At 40.5% G+C, this 21,142-nt stretch overlaps 3 protein-coding genes across 5 annotated transcripts in view; all 3 read left to right on the top strand.

Annotated features, from left to right (window-relative positions):
• The first annotated feature begins 12 nt into the window (after positions 1–12).
• Positions 13–13,128, top strand: scaf4a (SR-related CTD-associated factor 4a). The gene is made up of 19 exons (XM_044370805.1): positions 13–489; positions 2,094–2,177; positions 2,324–2,368; positions 2,454–2,615; positions 2,790–2,922; positions 3,045–3,181; positions 3,312–3,488; positions 3,670–3,755; positions 3,866–3,950; positions 4,216–4,392; positions 4,621–4,694; positions 4,872–5,062; positions 5,281–5,381; positions 5,672–5,785; positions 5,907–6,063; positions 6,228–6,355; positions 6,754–6,907; positions 8,217–8,372; positions 9,476–13,128. Exons 1-19 carry the CDS (start codon positions 460–462, stop codon positions 10,618–10,620), a joined length of 3,336 nt encoding a protein of 1,111 aa, XP_044226740.1. The 5' UTR covers positions 13–459; the 3' UTR covers positions 10,621–13,128.
• Positions 13,129–14,080: 952 nt separating this feature from the next.
• On the top strand, positions 14,081–18,212 carry sod1 (superoxide dismutase 1, soluble). Its single transcript, XM_044369869.1, has 5 exons — positions 14,081–14,226; positions 15,937–16,033; positions 16,181–16,250; positions 17,525–17,642; positions 17,802–18,212. Exons 1-5 carry the CDS (start codon positions 14,155–14,157, stop codon positions 17,907–17,909), a joined length of 465 nt encoding a protein of 154 aa, XP_044225804.1. The 5' UTR covers positions 14,081–14,154; the 3' UTR covers positions 17,910–18,212.
• Positions 18,213–19,081: 869 nt separating this feature from the next.
• Positions 19,082–21,142, top strand: part of LOC122994988 (rho guanine nucleotide exchange factor TIAM1-like) — a 76,975-nt gene continuing 74,914 nt past the window's right edge. Inside the window, exons 1-2 of one of the 3 annotated variants that reach the window (XM_044369864.1) lie at positions 19,082–19,235; positions 19,786–19,848. The gene's annotated coding sequence lies outside the window, so the exon portion shown is untranslated. Of the gene's footprint in view, positions 19,236–19,394; positions 19,602–19,769; positions 19,849–21,142 lie in introns of those variants that run through there. The other 2 variants (XM_044369861.1, XM_044369863.1) reach the window with 2 other exon arrangements.

Below are 21,142 nucleotides of genomic sequence, written 5' to 3'. Positions count from 1 at the left end.
CCAAATTTGATTGCCTTCAATGTTGCATCTGCTGTGTTGCTGCTCTTGAATATTGAGCATAGTAGGTTACTGGTTGATATCTGGGACAAGGGCAAGGCATAATATAGACTGCCATGTGTAGTCTGCTGTGTGTATGATGGACACTTGAAGACGGTTGGGAGGACACACGGTCAGTGGGTGCCCGTAGCTCCTTTTTTGGCCACTAAAAAGGACACACATGACCCATGCCCTGGCCACACACTTTCTATTCCTGTAGCAGTCCGCCACCCAGTGGACAAATCGTACAACTACACAATTCAGCTGAATCCCATCATGCTTTGCCGTGCCCGCCGACCCGAGAGCTACTGATGCTAGGCTAGCTGCCGTTAGCTCCGGGGAGCGGACATGTTGTACCGACCCTTCCTTGAATAAACATCGCTCAAAGCGGGGAATAAGGGGGTTGAGGGGCGTTGGGCAATCATGGACGCCGTCAACGCCTTTAACCACGAGGTAAGCTGCTTTCCCGGCTCCATGAAAGTCTGTACACACCAAGTGTGGCGGTGCTGGTCATGGAGCTGTGTTGCATTGAAGTTAGCCGAGCAGCACAGACCAGTGGGCCTGGACATGTCCACCTTAACCTGGGTTAGCGTTTGTGTTGTACACCTACAGCACACGTAGTGTTGTTATCGAAATGAATTATAGGACTATCTGCCAGCTAGCGAGCAAACATAAGGATATCTGTAAACGTGGTCTCCAGGCTCAAAGTTGTGGTAGACTACATTAACGTTAGCATGTGGGAGAGTGGTCTCTAACGTTGTTGTTGGTAACAATGCTCCTGGCTACCCCTTGAGCAAACAGTAACATCTAATATGGTATTGCCATACTGCAAGGTTATGAAGAAGAATGTCCATAACTGCTTAAATGCTATACACAGCATGCTAGAAGACCTGATGTTGTCAGAAATCTAGTCAGTAGCCTGAAGAAGTCATGTATTGGTGTTTTTGGTTCTTCTCGTTTCTACTGATGGCCTTTTCAGTCTTTGAGTCTAAACAGTTACCGTATCTGGGCCCATATAGGCTAGTTGATGACCACTGAGTGGTAAACACCATCCTGTTATATCACAACTAGTACTGATAATATTTGTTTATTGCACCAGAACAACATGGGCTATGAACAGTTTCAGATACTTCTTGAAAAAGTTCCTGCAGTTTCTATCTTGCACAGAAACAGAGAATACAGTTTATGGATTGCAATCACCATTGGATGTTATATAAATATGACAAATATGTCAGTTTAACTGTAATGTATTAAAAGAGCAAACATGCACTCTGGTAATGTCTAGTTGGCCAGTTTATCTCAGAGTAAGCAAAGCCAGGCCCACCACACAGCTAATATAAACATAGTCATGTGCACCACACAACCATCAGGACACTTAAGCATCCTCAAATGCACACACCCTTCTACTTTGTACAGTTTATTTATCTCTAATTCCATCTAATGCACCATGCTCTATTAAGGCTGCATCGTGTTGTCTGTGTAACATGGTTTCTTCTGCTGTTTGTTGACTTCTTGGATCTTCCTTACCTTAAATAATTGAACATCTATCATTGCATTCCCATAGGCCTTAGGGGGACTTGGGGAAACTCTATTTTAGATAATCAGATGCCAGTTTCGAGTGTCTGCACGTACCACCTTTGTAGCGGGTGGAAAATGAAAGTGGTAAACAATTGAAAGGGATGCATTTCACTGTTGTTGCAGCACATTTCACTGTAATACCAGAGCTTTCAGCCCCAGGCCCCCACCAGAGCATAATGAACAACATAACAATCACACATGATGGAGAAGCAGTGGAAAAAAAAAGAATCAGTCTGCTGAACCAACCACAGTGTCACTTTTCAGATCGTCAGCAGTGGCAGCCACTAAAAAAGATTGGGATATTGGTTGCTTAGAGCTTATAATTTATTTGTTGCTACTAAAATATTCAGCTGTTAAGAGCTTGTCACTGAAGTGTGTCTCTCTGATATCGAAAGACATGAGGGTACCAGTAAAAGCTGATTGGCATGATGTCTTGACACTAGTTTCACTCCTTTTCCACTTTTCCACTCTGTCTCTAGTTATTCTCGTTGATGGACTCCAAGCCCCCAATATCTCGGGCAAAGATGATCTCCATCACCAAATCGGCCATCAAAGCTATGAAAGTAAGAATGAGTTTGGCATTCCTTTGTTTCGAAAGTTACATGTATATCTATCTGAGACATTTTGTGTTTTTCTAAAATCATATTTCTGATGTTTTTGAGCCTATATTGAGATGAGAAATTGCTCACCTTTCTCCTCTCCTTCTCAGCTCTACAAGCATGTGGTCCAGATTGTGGAAAAATTTATCAAAAAGGTGAGACAAAATTCAGGCATCACCCAGGTCCTCCTCACCAAACATGAATAAACTCTAATCTTTTTTCTCTGTCTGCTCTCTCCAGTGTAAGCCTGAGTACAAGGTAGCAGGTCTGTATGTAGTGGACTCCATCGTTAGGCAGTCCAGACACCAGTTTGGAGCAGACAAGGACGTGTTTGGCCCAAGGTTTACCAAAAACATTACAGGAACCTTTGAAAACCTCTGCCTCTGCCCCGTAGAGGACAGGGTAAGAAGAACAGGAGGAGTTGGTTAAACATTTCAGTGAGATGAATATTAGCTGGGATATTGCAGACTGTAGTGTTGTAGTCACAAATAGTACAGAATTTGGTTGAAGGATTTTGTCCTTTTTAATGACAAATGTTCTCACCTATTTCCTTGCTTTTTTTCTTTTTCTTTGTAGAGTAAGATAGTGCGGGTGTTGAACCTGTGGCAGAAGAACGGGGTGTTTAAGATCGAGGTTATTCAGCCCCTCTTGGACATGGCAGCTGGCTCTAGCAGTGCTGCTGCACCCTGCATGGGCACAGATGAGCCAGGTAATTTGTGTGTTTTGTGGTTTGTACACACACTTATACGCTTAAATATCAGTGAGTGATGCTGGTGTTTCAAGGCATCTGTGTGTTGTACACTCATGTTCAAGCTGTATCTCCTCCCTCAGGTTCTTCCCCACCTCCAGCCAAAGAGCCAGTTACTGCAGTAACAGTAAGCTCCACCATGACACCTGCTGCTCAGCTGCAAAACTCTGATGCCTTTGCTGCTGTGGCACAGCTCTTCCAGTCCTCACAGGGTCAACAGGTGGGTGTGTAGTACAGACTGGCATTAGCCTTAACCTCAGCCTTTTTGCTTGTATTGTTCATTGCTTGCACATCTTTTATACCTTCACTAGTAACTGTTGTTTTTTACTCTCTCTCACTGGCACTTTTAGCTTCAACAGATGCTCCAGAACTTTCAGCAGCAGCCAGTGAAGCCCGAAATCATCACTCAGCCTCCAGTCCATACCATTCATACACATACTCAAAACGTCACCGCTGGCCTGGGTGTGGTCCCCCCGCATCCTCCCCTGCCCACCCAACCCACCCAGCAGAAGACGGCCTTTGACAAGGTGGCAGTGCGTTTTTGTATTTGTGATCAGCACCTAAATGTACTCTTTACAATATTGTGGAGATCAAGCATTTTGTAGCACAGTGCATGAGTATGTTATAGTGAAGGGGGAAATTTTAAACTGTACAAGCTCTTCCATGTTGAAAACATCATAAATGGTGTGTTTTTTACCTCTTTCCTAGAAATTGCTGGACCGTTTTGACTACGATGATGAACCAGAAGTCGGAGAAGAAACAAAGAAGGATGAACTATCGTCACAGCCCGCCTTGTAAGCCCTTCATTTATTACATATTCTACAGCATGTTTGAGATGCCAAGGAGTTTTTTTTAGACATGAAATAAAAGCTGTGAAACTGATGGTTTATTTTTATCATCACAGTATGCAGCAGCCTCCAGCCTTCCCACAGCACATGGAGCACTTTAAACCACCACTGATAAACATGTCACAAGACCTCTCACAACAGGTAGTAAGGAACTCATCTTTCCTGACAAGTCAAGCCATCTTCATCCTTGATTTTTTTTTAATTTTTATTGTAGCTTTTGTTACAGCATTGTAGTTATATAGTAGTACATATACTATATACAATACAGTGTATGCTTTTTTAGATGTGGACCTCTATTTAAAAATAAATACTACATATGAAATATGTAAATAAAAAAAAGAAAAAATGGTGCATGTACAATAAAACTGTTGTACATGCAAAGTATTTAAAACCGTTTCTTTCTCAGGTTCCTCTTCCTCCTAACGGCCAGATCCAGGCCTTTGGTTTACCGCCAGGACAAGGCTTCCCAGTTATGATGCCTCCTGTGGGACATGCTCTGCCTGGACAGCCCCTCCCTGGCTCCACTGGGCCTCCAGGATTCCTGGGGGGATATGTTCCCCATAATGCAGCCCAGCAACAACAGGTAAACTTGACAATAGTACAAAAGATATGTAAAATAGTAGCATCTAATAAGCTATAGTAGGATAAATAAAATTAGTGAAGTAAATGTCCATATCCGATTTTTGGACATTTTTCATTTTTGCATTAAAATTGTAATCAAGAACAAAATGCTATAAAATGTTACATGATACCTTTTTTGGTATACTAGTTAGTAACAAATCATTACCACGTTCTCTCCATACCATATTAGGATTTGTCAATGGATATGGACCGTTCATCTATGAAGGATGGCAGACATGGGCGAAGGTCACACTCAGGCTCCAGGTTAGTATCTGAAATTGGATGCTTTGTGTCAAACTGGGTTTTTCTTCTCCACACTGATTTGTTATTTTCCATGTCTTTTGTCATGTGCACATAAGCTGCTCAGTGCTCATTCATGGTGAACATGTCATAAGTGGCACTGTCTTTTTTTTCTCTCTCTCTCTCTCTCTCTCTCTCCAGATCTCCAAAGCGGAGGAGGTCACGGTCTAATTCCCGTACACGGCGATCCAGGCACAGGCGATCCCGCTCGCGCTCCAGAGACCGGCGTCATCATTCTCCACGCTCCCGCTCGCAGGAGCGCAGGGAGAGAGAGAAAGAGAGGGAGCGACGGCAAAAAGGCCTCCCGCCACCCAAGAGCGAGACACTAAGCAGTGAGTCATAATCTATTTATGGTCATATTTATTTAAGTAGGTAGACATAGACCTGAAATTATCTGTTAGATGTGCACAGCATGTTTCATTGTAGGTTCATGAAATGATTGTCTTTGGGCAACATCACTGAGTTTTTTAAAATAATTTTCCTCCCTTTGAAGTAGTGCATGTATTTTGAGTTCTTGCTCATGTTATCATCATTTCTTTCTCCTTTTCAGTTTGCAGTACAACTCTCTGGGTGGGTCAGCTGGACAAGAGAACACAACAGCAAGATGTCGCCTGTTTACTGGAGGAGTTTGGGCAGATAGAGTCCATCAATGTAAGTGGACCTGTGTAGATCAGTTGATCCACATGTGACCATATCCTGTAGTGTGTCACAATGACATTTACAGATTTTCTTTTTTTGTTTTGGTTCACCTTATGGTATAGTTAATTTTTCATTTATATTGTATGTTTTTTATGCACGTTATACATTGACTGGTTTGTTGTTCATATTTGATATTTATGTTCATATTAGTGAACGACTGATTACATACAGTAGAATAAGTGTTCACGCCAAACAATCTCTTTGTTTTTTTTTTTCTCAACTGTCTTTCCTCTTTTGTTAAGATGATCCCTCCACGTGGCTGTGCCTATATTGTCATGATACACAGGCAAGATGCCTTCAGGGCTCTACAGAAGCTCAGTCGAGGATCCTACAAAGTTAACCAGAAAGCCATCAAGGTGAGTGAGCAACAGATATTGCTGCTCAGTAATGCACTTTTACACAAAAAGTGCAATCCAAAGAGAAAATTGAGAGTTGTATAATGAAATCACGGATTGTTTTCTGTTCATTCTTTGCCAGATTGCTTGGGCATTGAACAAGGGCATAAAGGCTGAGTATAAACAGTATTGGGACGTGGAGCTGGGTGTCACCTATGTGCCTTGGTCTAAAGTCAGAGAGGACCAGCTGGAGGAGCTAAAAGAAGGAGGAGTATTTGACGTAGACACCTTATCACCAGGTAAAAATACTACATCATTGAGCATTTCATACCCTGCCTCTGTTTTATAATTGTGAAAATTGCTCTCACTGAAAGATGCATCAGCAACAAGCTGTATTAATGATGTAATTGTGTATTATAGCGTAATTTTTTTAGCAATTCTGAATTGTGTCTGTCCTCTCCAGAGTGGAGTGGAGTGAGGAAGACACTTGAGAACCCAGAGGAACTAACCCACAACGGCGGTTCAGAACCACAGCAGCCGGAGGAGGCACAAGTATTACCTGTGACTGCCGCAGCTGCTCCTCCTGCTCAGGTTAAATAAAGTTGCAACATGTTTCCAGAATTTTAAAGTCTTTGAAGAGTTTAGAGAAATTTCAATCCATCACTGAGAAAATGTTTGTAAATTGTGGAACTTTTGATATAGAGTATGTCCCAGCTTTTCTTTCGGGGCTCTATGCAAATGCTCAGTTGTGTGTAGCTGTGTATGGTACATAATCAGAAACGCACATATGGGGGCCACTTATAAAATAATATGACAAGCTGCTGTGACACCTGGTCCATACCTACATTAAAATCAATAGGTAGCTCAGATAACATAATGTGATTTATATTGTAGTTGTTTGATGGAGATAACGCCTGTGTGTCAGTGGGATGTATAACAGTTATCTTCCTCGTCAGACATCTACAATAAAACCTTGTAAATGTTCTCAGGTTCCTCCAATGCAGCAGCCAATGGTTGGTGTGGGTTCTCTCCAGCCTCCTGTCTTTCCTGGTCCCATAGGCATGCCTCCGCCTTCCTTCCCCCCAGGCGTTCCCCCTCCTCCTTTCATCAGACCCGGCTTCAACCCCATGCAAATGCCTCCAGGTAGTACCTCTACATAATCTCAAGACAAGATTTTGTTACCGGAAGTGTTCTGGTTTCCGTTTGTAGTCCGAGTAGTATTGACCTGTCACTTTTGAGCAGGCTTTGGTTGCATGCAGGTAAACAGTCTGTGTGGAGAGGAAAAGAGGCGGAACGCATTGGCCGAAATGCAGTCTTGACAATTCAGCTTTTTATCACAGCTTTTTTTAGTTTATCTGCATTCATATACACATATCTGATTATGAAGATCAGCCAAAATGTTCTCTAGACCATCTTAAGATGCTAATTGGACTGTAAACAACAACCGGGGCACAGAAGAGGAAGTCTTGGCCCAGAAATCCGTTATCTTGATATCTGCTTGCTACACCGGAACCTCCGAAATATTGGCTGTTGCCCCCAGAGGCTAAATTGTCATCAGACAGATAGCCGATGGGTTCCAACACTTCCTCCTACAGCTGCCACCGAACCATTTCTCACTGGCTTTCGTTCAGTCTCTCTCTCTCTCTCTCGCACAGTGCCAATTCTTTAATAATGTTTATCAGTATTTAACATACAGATTAAGGTCACTGTCTCACCTGTTCTGTTCATTTAGTTTAGTTCATACTGGCTTTTTCCAAACAAATCAAGAACTGTGAACACAAAATTGAACAGACTGACGGATAAGTCATTCATTGGGCAGTTATCAGCTTCGCAATAATGCATCATGTTTGTTTTCTCGGTGTAACAAAGAGCTAATTAAGAAAGTCATGTGGAGCCCCATCTCATATGTCAAGAGTAGTGACAGGTAGACAAAGAGGTAGAAAGTAGAAACTTCTATGGTACAAAATAGGTGTTATGTACCGTAATAGTAAGGGGAGATAATTATTGTGTGGTCACTATATTTCGCTAATTTTTTTAATGAGAAACTGCAAAAATACATAGACTAGAACACACAACACACTGCTGTTTTAATTCTGACATGCCTGCGTGTTACCATGGTTACCAAATTATCTTGCTTAAACATGACTCTTTTACAGATGCTATAAGCCGATAGATTTCATAGTTTAGTTTTTTTATATATGCTAAAATCATTAATCTACTATTACAAAGTTCTGTAGTTTGCCCACTTTGCTTTCACACCACAAACAAACTGCACCACCTGCCACCTTCATGTTGTTAAGTCCACACCACAGTTGGATTGACAGTTTTCACACCAGCCCAAACAACCTCAATCAAATGGGCAAAACGCACTGGAGTTTGTTTGAACAGAACCAGATGTATTAGTTAAAGGATTTAAAGCACCCTTCTCAACTTCTCAACCCTCTTCTCCTAGGTTTCCCTCCCCCTGGTGCCATGCCTCTAGGTCTCCCACCTCCTTCCAAAGGTGGAGTTGAAGACCTACCTCTGGACCCAGCAGGTCTGGGCAACAGGAAAAATGACGAGATCCCTGAGGGTCCCAACCTCTTCAATAGCCAGATGGGACCCATGGGTCAGTCTGTCTTTCTCTCTTGATTTTTTTCACAAATTAATATGTTGTTTTTACATTGTTGTTTCTAATTTTGCCTCACCCATTGTAAAATGATTGATGAATTTAAGGTGGCTGTTACTTGAATTTGCCCATTAAAACTTGGAAAATGGCATTTAAAGAAATGCAGGGAATCAATCATTAGAGGCAATGGCTTTGATTTTGTGCTTGTTAAATTTATATAGTTCTTAAACACTCGATTGGTTGATTGGTTTTTTAATGATGACGAGGCTGATAATGATTAATTGGTTTTAATTTTCAAGTGAAACACAGAACCAAACATTCGTTATTCACAGCATCCCAAGTGTTAAGGCCTAAACGCACTGGAAGCATCTGACGCACGCATTTTGAAATACATCTATTGTTTTTAATGGACGAACACGCACTAGAAGCATTATGAGGTGCGTCAAACTGTCTTGATGCGCCTACTCCGACCTTGTTTCGATTTCTGGAGGGTCAAATGCCGACCCAGCGACCAAAGCTGTTTTCTCTGCAGCTGAAAAAGAGAGAAATAGCGCAAGCCAGCTGAGCACCAGCGAGCTAGAGAGAGAGACAGCACGACGGTGGTCGAGTACGGAGAGTGAGCGGTAGTGAGAACAGAACAGAACCGCTGAATGAGAGAAATAAAACGTTATATTCTGATTATTTTACGGCGGCTACATTTTAAAGCACAAACAGTCAACAGATGATTTACTGTGGACACAGATGCTCTTAGTTTCAGTTTCATGTTCCTCCTCTGCATTTCTCCTTTTCATTCATTCATTACATCCAACTAATGCAGCAGTCAATAGAAAGAACAAAATGAAAAACCTGTGTTGGTTCTGTGGTTGGAATTTCAAATCTGATGCCTGCAGTGCGCCATAAGAGCGTCAATTGACGCGTGTCAATTATCGCTTCGATTGTTTGCGCCTTTAGGATTAGCTGTTTGTAATACATTGGTGTATTTGGACAAAATAAGCAGTTTGACAACATTTTTGTCCCTTTTTCCCAGTTAAGGAAAAATCTAAAAGAGTTTTTTGTTTTCTTTTTTTAATTAAATCTGTATTTTGTATTTGTTTCTCCATCAGGTAACCAGGTAGGCGTACCTCCAGGTGGTCCTCTGGGAAACATCCAACCCCCTTCTGGTGGTCTGCTTGGCGCACGGCCCGGAATAATTCCACTGCAGCGTCCTCCAGTCCCCCCACCACCGCACATGCAGCGTTTTCCTCCACCCCACGGGCCACGACCCCCTCACCCCAACATGCCCCCCGTGCCCCCACAGATGATGGCCAGAGGGCCACACCCTCAAATGATGCACCACGAACCCCCTCCTCCAAAAGGAGGCTTCGGGATCCCCCCTCCCCACAATATGAGGGCACCTTTCCCTCCGCATGGGCATGGCCCTCCTCCTCAAGGTCCTCCTCCTCCCTTTATCAGACCAGGGGGTCCTCGTGGCCCCGAGGGGCCTGATGACATGGATGTCAGACCATTCAGGGGAGACAGGCCTGGATTCAGGGACCGAGAGCCAGAGAGGGACAGAGACTGGGATCGAAATAGGGATAGAGAGAGGGACCGAGGCTTTGGAGGTGGAAGGCGTCCATTTGGTGACGGAGGGAGGGGAGGAGGCGGTGATAGAATGGACGGGAGGGACAGGCTCGGAGGCTGGCAGGAAGACGGAGGCGATCACCGGGGAGGTGGATGGGAGAGAGACAGAGACCGTGATCGGGACAGAGATCGGGACCGTGATCGGGACAGAGACAGGGACAGACGGGACTGGAGGGAGAGGCGAAGCAGCCTGGATTGCGACAGAGAACGAGGGAGGGGTGACGATGGGGATAGGGAGCGAGGGAGGGGGGAGGGAGGAGAAAGAGGAAGGGGAGAAGGAGGGAGCCGAGGGAGAGGAGCTGAGGGGAAAGAAGGGGACAGACCAAGGCGATCAGAACGGCGAGAGAGAGCCACGCGGTGGGACAGGGATGATCGATTGGCAGAACTGGAAAATATGGACAGATTTCGGACCTCTGACAGCACAGAGCAACCTCGTGTGACTCCTGTGGTTACCATGGAAACCGATAAAGAACCAAGCGTGGAAGATTCAGAAAAGAAGGCAGAATCAGAACCTTTAGCTCCGCCCCCAGAAATAACTACTACTGCTGCAGCAGAGCCGCTGCCGTCTGAGCCCTTACCGTCAGCTCAAAGTGACCCTGTAGAAACTAAACAAGAAGCAGAATCATAAACTGGCTCACTTCTTTTTTAGCCAGAGACTGCTGGAAGATAAAAATGGTGTTTTTGACTGATACCCCTGGTAGATGAATTTTGAAGAGTCACACTGTCATTTTGTCAGTTGGTAATTGGCAGTTTCTGGGCAGTAACACACTTCTGGAAAACGAATGTCTCCCATATGAAAATAGTTGTTTTCAGACTTTATGGTTTATCATCACATTTGGCTTTGCATCTGTGTCTTGACACACATGACCACATGAAAATCAGTTTGGTAAAATGGCTGTAGTTAAATATTGCCTGTCAACTCTAGTTTTTCCTCTTTCCTGTAAGTTATAAGTATGAATGGGGTGCTTGCATGTTAACTTAGTTCTGTCCATCTGAGGTTAATTTGAGTCAAGCTTCTATGTTTTTTCTCAAGTTGGTTTACAGATGGAGAAATCAAATGATTTCTATTTTTTTTTTTTTACTTCACGGCCTCATCTGTGTAATACCAAGCACTCCCCAACAAAATTTTCATTTAAAAAAATATTTTTTTTAATCTTCCAAAATATGTCAAACACTGAATATCTTCTAAAACATCTACTTTCTGATAATAGAGGCTTCTTTGTTGTTTTCATCTCATCTTGTGTTTTATGTCTGCTCCTCTTTGCCATATCACAGCCAATAAGGCACAGTTGTCAAAAGGACTTCTATGTGTTTGAGGGGAGAAGGGCATGGATTTTATAAAAAAGTACAAATTGGGGAAGACATGCTCTTCCATGTCGGGGTAGATACTGAGAATTAGGCCTAGTACTTTGCTCACACAAATTGCTGCGCTTTATTTGGTATTTTGTCCTTATTTTTGACCTTCTCACCTGATGTGCGCTTTTATTGGCCAATGTCCTTAAAACAGTCCACACTCAAAACATGGTTTTTATTTAAGTTTTTAAAATGTGTGTATTCCACTAGTACTGAGACTTACAAACACAGTACTGATAACAAGCTGGATGCATCCTCACAAGGTCTCTAAATCTAACTCAGATGTTTTTTTTTTAACTGATAACGGGAATTACACCCAATTCCTTATGAAAAAAGTAACACTCCTATCATTCTAATATTTGAGGAATGATGAATGCTTCACCTTCTTTGATCATACTCTGCTTATCCAGATGTCACTTTGAAGCAACTTGTTGGTATGGAAAACTTTTAATTCTTGGTGTGTTTAACACCATATTCTTTGGTCACAGAAATATTACATAGACAAACACAGACCACCGTAGAGGCTCAGAACAAGTGACTAATTTTTAGATGTTGGTGTCATCAAGTTTCTTGATATTGACTGAACGGCCAAAAAGCATTTCAGATATGACATTTCAACATAATATGCACAAAAATTAAGAATGAAAGAGAAGAAGAAACTTGTTGAGGAAGTAAAGAAATTTGATAATGTAATGTAAGGAGGAGTTTCAGTATAAGAGTAGTTCAGTGGATCTAGACATAGTGATCTATTGGTATGCAAACACAAAAGAGGATTACATGTATTTGTGAAGACTTGTTCCCGGATGAGCACCAGCTGTTGAAAATCTCATTTAAAAAAAATCATTTGGGGTTCTGTTGAATGTTTTGACAGTCAATTTTTTTATATCCTTAAGGTGAAATGGAAGTAAAATGCCAATGCAAATTCTTGGTGTATACTTTGTAAAAGTTTTCTGTTGTCTAGAACTGTGTATATTTTATTTTTCAGTTAAGGAAATAGAGTAGACCCTTTTTTTTTTTTTTTTTTTTGATCCAACTGGAAAAACCAACATGTTTATTAAAAACAATTGTACACCACAGGAAAAATGTGCATAAATTCAGGTGCCATATTGGATTTTTGAACACCTGTTAGCAGGCAGAATCGATAAGCTTTATGTCTATGGTGGTCTTTTCTTTTACCTGTTTTGTATGGAAGGAAGCGGGGACTCTCTTGGGTTAGAGTTGATTTGTGTTTGGAGACCTCTTTCATTTTTCTCATGTACGTCAGTCAAACTCTGATTTGAATTAGTTTTGCCACAAATACAAAATTTAACCATGTATCTTCTTTTATTGTCTTTGATAAACAGCTTTCAAAGCTAGTGTCTGTTTCACTGAAGACACACTGTATCGGATATTACGTTGCTGACATCGGAAGCCCAGATTCTGCAAGCCCAACTCATGCGGTGCTTGAATAACTAATTTAAACTCAAAAGAACCAAGGGCAAAAGTAAAGTGATGAAATGAAGAGTATTGCTTGGGACACACTGCTGTAAATATGCTTGTATCACTGACGATTCCAAGGTGTAATGGTAAATGTTGTTTATAATCTGTTATCCGTTTATCCGAGAGAAACAAATAGACTTGGAAGGAACAACAGAGGCCCTTTGCTTTAACGTTTTTAACTCCTAATGGTTTGAAAGTTGACAGATGTTTCTATGGTTTGTTAAAAATACAAAAGACATGGAAGTAAAATCTTCAATATTTCAGCCATAGGAAATTGTTTTTAATAAACTATTTTTGTACCAAATCATTTTTTGCTTGTTTAAATGATGTCCAAATGCTTAATCCATATCCAACTGTCAGTCAATGTTGAAAGAAAGATCAAAACTGCTTGGTACACATTTTCTGTAATGATCTGTTTGAATTCCACTGGTCTCATAATTTACTGTGGTTTTTGAGTGATTTCACTAATGCTTACAGGTTGACAATGTACTTTACATCCACGGTGAAGAGTGAAACAGGTAAGAGATTCTATTTAGTCTTGGTCTTAACAATAGAGTGCTGATGGGACAGACAGCTTTGCAGCACACATAGTTATCCCTTCAAATGTTCATCTTTATATGGCAGACCACTTATTAAGCTTCCAATTGGCTTTGTACCACTGCTGGACTGATAAGCACATGGTCAAACTGTTTGTGCCTAATGGTCACAGGACAGAGACAGGTTACTATATTTATAACCTATTGACAGTCTTGACCCCCAGCTTGGCTTAAGTCACCTAATATTGCAACATAGGTAAATATTGAGTCAAGTATGAGGTGTGTAGGCACTTCTAACATTATGATGAGGGAATTTGACTTTTCTGTTTATTATTAAATGTTGTTACTGTATCCGTAAATTACTGTTACTAAAATAGCAGCAATACGTTTTGTAATAGTTTGGTAATTATGACAATACTCTGGCAAAATTATACTTCAAGAAAATGATGGAAATGTAATATCTTTTTCATGTTTGTCATGAAATTTCAGTGTTTTGCGAATCAGCTCAACTGGTTTGTCAACATGGACAATGTTTGGGTTTTTTTTTAATCAAAATTGATTAATAGTTTTGTTAGTTCAGGATTAGTTCACCTGGTGAGTCATTCTGAGTGGGCTGACTTCCATAATGGGAAGCGACCAATCAAAATCCGCGTATATGATTGTATTTTACTCTGATTGGCTATCCACATTATACGCCCGCCCATCAAGCACTTTACATACGGTTGGTTGTCTCTGTAGCCAACAAAAGCACGACAAACTTCAAGCGGCGTCTGAAGATATTAACTACTGCAAAGATGGTGTTGAAAGCTGTCTGTGTGCTGAGAGGAGCTGGAGAGACTACTGGGACTGTTTATTTTGAGCAGGAGGTAACACCTTTTGCAATGCTTCCAGAGGAAGAAATGTCCAGTTAGTGACTTTCATAACATTTCGGGGTGATTTGCCATGCATCCTCTTGGCAGCGTTAGCGCTCGTATGCTAGGCTAGCTAAGTTCTCCATTCAGAAGCCAAGTACGTTAGTAATATAAGATCTGTTTTGAGGAGCGATTACGCTAGCTAGCTAGCTAGATATTAGCACGAATAGCCAGCGAACTTGGTTAGAGTTAGCAAATCATCCTAAATTTACATAGGTTACCCAACAGTGTGCACAATTGTTCAATGCAAATTAATGTTAGCCTGCAAGTTGCAAAGCAGCAATTAACGTAAAGTTCGCATGCTGTCAGTTATTGCTAATTTCCTCTAATTATTCAAAGCGCGCGGCTCATGTGAATATGTTCTAATTATCTGCTTAATATGCCAGCTAAAAGCTGTGTTTTGTCATTAAAGCCATAACCTTTGAACGTTGAAGGCCTGTGATGTGTTAATGATCGACAGCCCATGCATAGGAAACGCCTGTTGAATGAAGTTCAACGTTTTCAGTGTCAGTTTAAAACGTTAATATTGCCAGTTTGATGTGATTTGCTGAATCACAGAAAGTCTTCTTTTTTTAACAATTTTGCAGCCTGTGAAACTTAGTTTGAAGTCAAAAGCTGCAAGATTATTGGCAACGTTAACGTTTTAAAACCAGAAAAGCTTGCCAACTAATTGCAATTTTGCTGAGTCACTGCCTGCCGTCGTTCTTCTTGCTTTTGTGCTATCTCGAATATCTGGCCTTGTTGACAAGGATAAAGCCTGACAAGGCAACCGTGTGTCATGTAAGGTGAGAGTCTGCAGTATCTTACCACCCAGAAACACCTGCAGGTGAATTCAATGGTTATTGCACGTTCAGCCGATATTATATGGTTAGACGGAAAATCTGTATACGCAGCCCCTGACCACAGGGCAGATATTTTATCCAGTTAAGTCGACTATGTAGTTCATAGTTCATTTGGCTGTATTTTGAGGGAAAATACTTGTACATGCAGCGATAACTCAGTCTTAGTTGACATGATCTGCACCTCGTAAATAGCAACACACGTACATTTTATTGTTGCTTGATGATTTATTATTTGTTTAACCTTTTATACTGGGTAGGTTGGCTTAGCATACCTGCTCTTTTACAGCACCAATTACAGAAACAAAGTAAATATAACGGACAAAGCTATTATTACACAAACCTTGACATTTCCCACTTCTGGACAGTAAACTATTCAACAAGCAATTGGTGGACTCTCAACCTGTGATTCATAAAACCATAGTGAAAATAAGAAATTCTCAGTGAAGAATGAATTTTGAATATGTAGAAATGGTAAAGATGAAAATCCCTCCTGCATACGGATGTCAGGGTCAGCGACAGTACCCAGATAATATGTTGCTAAAGGGGTTTAATTACAGTAGATATAACTGATAAAAGAACTTGAAGTCAAAATATGAACATCAAAGTATCTAAAGAAACTGTTTCAGTGTTACGAAAGTCTTTTTAATTAGCCTTATAAAAGAAATAACACTTTTTTTGGCATCTAGTGGTTACATCAATCAAATGCAAGTTGTTCAGTTATCCTTTACATCTTATTACAAACAAGAATGATGATCTAGGTAATACAGATCTTCTTGCCATGTGGCTTTGACAGCTCTTTTGTGTCTTTGTATTCTCCTATTAGAACGATTCCAGCCCTGTGAAGTTGACAGGAGAAATCAAAGGCCTTACTCCTGGTGAGCATGGTTTCCATGTCCATGCTTTTGGAGACAACACAAACGGTGAGTGTCTGACAATAGTTAGTCAGGATTCCGAAATCACAGGACATTGCAAATTAATGTCACCACATTGCCAGGTTTTGGCTTGTTTATACCAATTTGTGAATATGTGTCATAATAAAGATGTTTTTGTAAATTTCCCTTTCCCAGGGTGCATCAGTGCAGGGCCTCACTTCAATCCCCACAACAAGAATCATGCCGGTCCTAATGATGCAGAGAGGTGAGTCTGAAGGAAAGCTTGCCTGTAGTGGCATGAAGGATTATAGTGTTATGCAAATATGTGTGCATTTAAAGATCCCTCACATGAGAATTGAGGTTAGTTTTAAAAATGGATCTTTAAATCACAACTCTGACTGTGAAATTTTGAAAGGATCATATTTGATCAATCACTGAATGAAATGGGGAGACCTTTCATTGATATAACTGTTTGTATAACAGGGAGCGACAAGGGGAAATTTGACATTCATTGTTTGGGAGGTCTTTGAATAGATGAGTCATATTTCCTGTGGTTTAACAACACCTCAAAAGTTTGCATAATTTTGCATACCATCAGTACACAGTTTGAGGGTTTTTGTTCTCATAAATGTTTTGATATCACAGATGATTTGATAAGAGGCTGAACTAGCAATGATTTGCTTTCTGCGAGTGCACATTGATGGTTTCACTCTTCTGATGGGAGCAAAACTAGCTTTTTATATTGCACTTTTATTTCCTCTTTTATTACATAATAAAAGTTGAGAGACAGACAGGAAATATGAAGGGAGAGAGAAAGGGGTTTGACATGCAATGAAGGCCCCGGCTGGAATCTAACTGGTGACATTATGTTCATGATATACGCCATTAGTGCCACCAGACCCCCATTTCACACTCATTTCACCTGTCACTTCGGTAATGTGATGCATCAAAAGACAGCACCAGAGTGCACCATGGCAGGGAAAGCAGTTGGCAAACAGATACAAAACGTGAGGTGGTAGACATACTTCTTCCTCGCACATTTACAGTTTTAACAATTTTTGAAACACCGACTTAGAACATTTACTGCCACTTAAGGGTAAGAGTGAGCTTAATGAAGACTTTTTTTTATTTTCCCAGCAACATGATTATGACCTGAAGATAAATTGATACACAAATAATATCAACCATAGGCTATTAGTTTGTACTATGCATTTAAAAAGTCTTCTCACAGAAGATATTTAACTCAATTCAACTCACCATTTTCTGACATTTTATGGACCAAACAATCAATTAATCAAGAAAATAATCAACAGATTAATTGATAATGAAAATAGAGTTGCAGCTCTTGTTTACATGATTCTTCATAAATCTACAGTAAATTTATACATGTACACATAGTAATTTTTATATAAATAAAAATGACAATACATAAAATCTGACCAAACAGATGATTACAGGAGAGAGTCACAAGTAGATTAATTGTTCATGCTGAGACGGGCTTAATGTGTGTAATTTTCCTATTTAAAACATCTTAAACAGGCATGTTGGAGACCTGGGAAACGTGACTGCAGGAGGAGATAATGTTGCGAAAATTAACATCACGGATAAGATAATCACCCTCACTGGCCAGCACTCCATCATTGGCAGAACCATGGTGGTAAGGAAAAGTTCCCGTCATTTTAGTAGGCCAGGTTTTAGCCCCCAAATTATTATTATTATTTTTTTTTTTCATCTTGCTTTATGAGACATGGCTCGTGTGTGGGAGGAACTAAAACTAATTAACTCATTTGACTGTGCTCTGTCCTGTGTTTTTTAGATCCATGAGAAGGCTGATGACCTGGGAAAAGGAGGCAACGAAGAAAGTCTAAAGACGGGCAACGCAGGTGGACGTCTGGCCTGTGGAGTCATCGGCATTACCCAGTAAACAATCTGCTCGAACTTGGAGCAGAAGCACTGGAAGCAACTTTCCCCCTGAGCACTTAGCAGGCGCAACATAGCTACTTGATGTGACAGTTTGTCCTTTTCAATACTCTGAGGCTTTTTATTTACTAACTAGTCAAGAGAGTAGATGAGCCATGCTTTACCTTGTCTGTTCCTCACGATAATTGTATGTATGTGTTTCTATGTCTGTTCATCAGTTTTGGTCCCAAAGAATTGGCAACGCACAAGTAATAAACTGATGTACACGATTTACAAAGTCTATCAATAAATTATGAGGTCATCTGGATGATGTGTAATTATTCTGCCTATTTGCAATGTGCATGTGTAGGATGTTACGACCCATTCAAAGACTTGGAATAAGCATGGACTTGTAGCTTTTGTTTTCCAGGCCTTGAAGTTGTGACATGTCTGGCCTTTGCATTTTAATAATAGACCTTTTTACCTCTTACAAAAAACATGGTGAGGGCCCATATGTCACATATAAAGAGAGATTTCTCCTTGATGGTTTCATATAAATAACTGAGGTCCACAGATGCAAAAATTAGACAAAGGTCCAAATACATTTCTGTGTAGCACAATCTTGTTTTTCTTTCCTGCACCATTAATTTTAGGACTCCCCAGATTCCTCTCTTGACGCACTGGACAAAACCTGGGTTGACCCTTAGTATTGAAGCCAGTAGTGAGCTGTGTGTTGTGTACTTCAAATCTCCTTCTACTCAAAAAAAATGTGTTTTTCATCTTGTTCCTACCGTCGGATGTTTGAGCTTCACTGTGCGGAATGACATATGTGCAGGCTGTTTTTCACATTAATCTGCAGAAAGTGGAAAGTTTCATGCATCATTTGTGACATCACAAATAGTTTGGAAGCCAAATCTCTTCCAACATTCAACTTGCGCAACTGTGATGTGGAAAGTTAAAGCCTCCAGTGAACAAACACTGAGAATCAACTTCTGAAATTAAATATATTTACATTCAGAATCCGGAATTTTTAATTAGGGGGAATGAATGGATGTAATTTTCAAGATTTTAACAACATAATTGAACTTTGTGAAAAAAACATATCAGACACATGATTATTCAAAGTAGAGCGTTTTATATAGGCCTACATCTCTAAACATGTCCTGATGGGATCTTTAATATAGACTTAGAGGCAGTAGCGACTAAATTGCAATCAGGTTAATCTGGTTTAAGCAACCCACTTTTCTAAATGGTCAGTGAAACTGGCGGGACACGGAACCGGATTTCGTTGTAATACCGGTGCTGACTGGACATGTTTGCTAGTATGGCGCATGTTGGAATAGCTCCTCAGGTAAGTCATGAGGTTTTATGTGTTCTTGCTGGCTCACCAGTATCACATGGGCTTTGTTTAAAGTTGAGCAGTCGTGAATTAGCTGTTAACTTGACTTCTGGGGTGCCGAGTGTGATAACTGCTCGATGTGTTATGCCAACTGCTCCTTTAACTCGTTGATTTCAACATTTACAGCAACAAAAGATGCATTTGAGTAGCGGAAATTAAAGTATTAAGATTACTTTTCCAACGAGAAATATCTACATTGTGACTTATAGGTTAAATTGTTCAAGTAACCTGACCAACGCTGTAAAGGAAATGCACTCTTGTTAAATACATACAGTAAGTTAGTTGTTCTCAAACAGAAGAATGAAAGAAAAGAGACAGGTGTGGAACAATATAATTTAATTCAAGAGTTATGTGTTTAACCAAACAATGAAAGCCTAAATTTAGGCTTTCATTGTTTGGTTAGACACATTAGGTTGTGTTGCTCTTGTTTAATGTGCTTAGTTTTACATCAGAACTTTAGTCTAACACTATCATCACATTTGCCAGATTTTCGTATTCACAGGGAGTCACTGATGTTGGTGTTTCAGTCATGATGCTTCGCAGTCCACCTGGCAGGAGGCTACAGGTAAGGAAAAAAAAAAGTTTGAGATGTATTGAAAGAGACTCATTTTCAGTGATATCTCGAAAAACCACCGTGCTTGGTTGGATACTCTGGCAATAAGACATTTTAGCCTGATGTTGACATGCGGGTCACCAAAAACAATGCAATAAAAGAGACTATAAAGTAAGTTTGAAGAGGTCATTTTTTAAAAATACGACTGAATGTAAAAACCCTAGATTATCATGCAGGGGATTTTCTAGGAGGTCCTTTTTGTCGGCGCTGTATGCTGTATTAAACTGTATTATCCTCTAGAGGGCAGCAGTGTTACTCTTCAAATTGTAACAAACGCTAGTCTGACACGCAGAGAGACCGGATCACAGTTTGTCCTCCTCATCAAAATTTTAAAATGCTGTCTTGTAGAATGTAACTACCAGTGGCTGGAATACAATGTCCACAAGTTTAATTATTGATTATATATAATTATTTCCTTTTAAATTATTAATTGCAGGTGCACGTACATAAAAACATTACATTTCATGAACATCTCAGGTAGGGCATGACAGTCAAACTACTAAAATATAAATAACAGTTAGTGATTGGAAATTTTGCATTGAAATTGGATTCTTGGTCTCTGCTCTTCCCCCTATGGTATTAATCTGAACAGCTGTGCCCTGCACCAGCCAACACACACACACACACACACACACACACACACACACACAGTAAAACACATGGACACACTCTTATATATATACACATTCCTGCTTAAATATGTGCATGGTTGCTGAGACTGCATGTTCTAAACGCTTTTTTCCTTTTCATGGGAATTGCGGATGCTTCCATGTGAAGTGACTTGGCACTCTCAGCTCTTCTTCCAGTGAAGTGAGAGATTGGAGTGCCTTCAATGGAGTTAATACCTCAGGAAGCAATCATCCAGAGGCAAGCTGCGGAGAGTGTGTACTTTAAATTCATACATGGAATGTTTAGCTCTGAAGATGTGCAGTGGAGTAATCATAAAAGTCAGACGAGTGGAAATGTGTCGGCATATGGGGTGTTTCTCTTCATCTGCTTTCTAAATAATGGTAGATTTGTAAATTTCAGCTTTGACGTTGGCAGCGTTAAATAAAAAATAGGGAATCTCAAGGTAGGATTTTAGAATTAACATCTGCAGGTGTTATTACAGTTTTCATCTGGGTCGTTAGTTGTGACAATACATTGGTTTTAACCTTTTAGCTCATTATGTTACAGAGAAAAGCAAAGCCTTTTACAATTGACCAATTCTATTTTCTCCTTTTGTGGTAGCAGAATGTGTTAGCAT

Source organism: Thunnus albacares, chromosome 13 (assembly GCF_914725855.1).
Source record: "Thunnus albacares chromosome 13, fThuAlb1.1, whole genome shotgun sequence".
In the NCBI taxonomy this organism is placed as follows: Eukaryota; Metazoa; Chordata; class Actinopteri; order Scombriformes; family Scombridae; genus Thunnus; species Thunnus albacares.
The sequence above is the reverse complement of the archived record's forward strand: the minus strand, read 5'-3'. Positions and strand labels throughout refer to the sequence as shown.

Excerpts from the sequence above, each read along its gene's own strand:
- sod1 (XM_044369869.1), top strand. The coding sequence starts at position 14,155 with ATGGTGTTGAAAGCTGTCTGTGTGCTGAGAGGAGCTGGAGAGACTACT. Across the intron at positions 16,034-16,180 it reads TTTTGGAGACAACACAAACG|GGTGCATCAGTGCAGGGCCT; the intron begins GTGAGTGTCTGA and ends TCCCTTTCCCAG. Across the intron at positions 16,251-17,524 it reads GGTCCTAATGATGCAGAGAG|GCATGTTGGAGACCTGGGAA; the intron begins GTGAGTCTGAAG and ends CATCTTAAACAG.
- scaf4a (XM_044370805.1), top strand. The coding sequence starts at position 460 with ATGGACGCCGTCAACGCCTTTAACCACGAG. Across the intron at positions 3,489-3,669 it reads AGAAGACGGCCTTTGACAAG|AAATTGCTGGACCGTTTTGA; the intron begins GTGGCAGTGCGT and ends CCTCTTTCCTAG. Across the intron at positions 4,695-4,871 it reads AGGTCACACTCAGGCTCCAG|ATCTCCAAAGCGGAGGAGGT; the intron begins GTTAGTATCTGA and ends CTCTCTCTCCAG.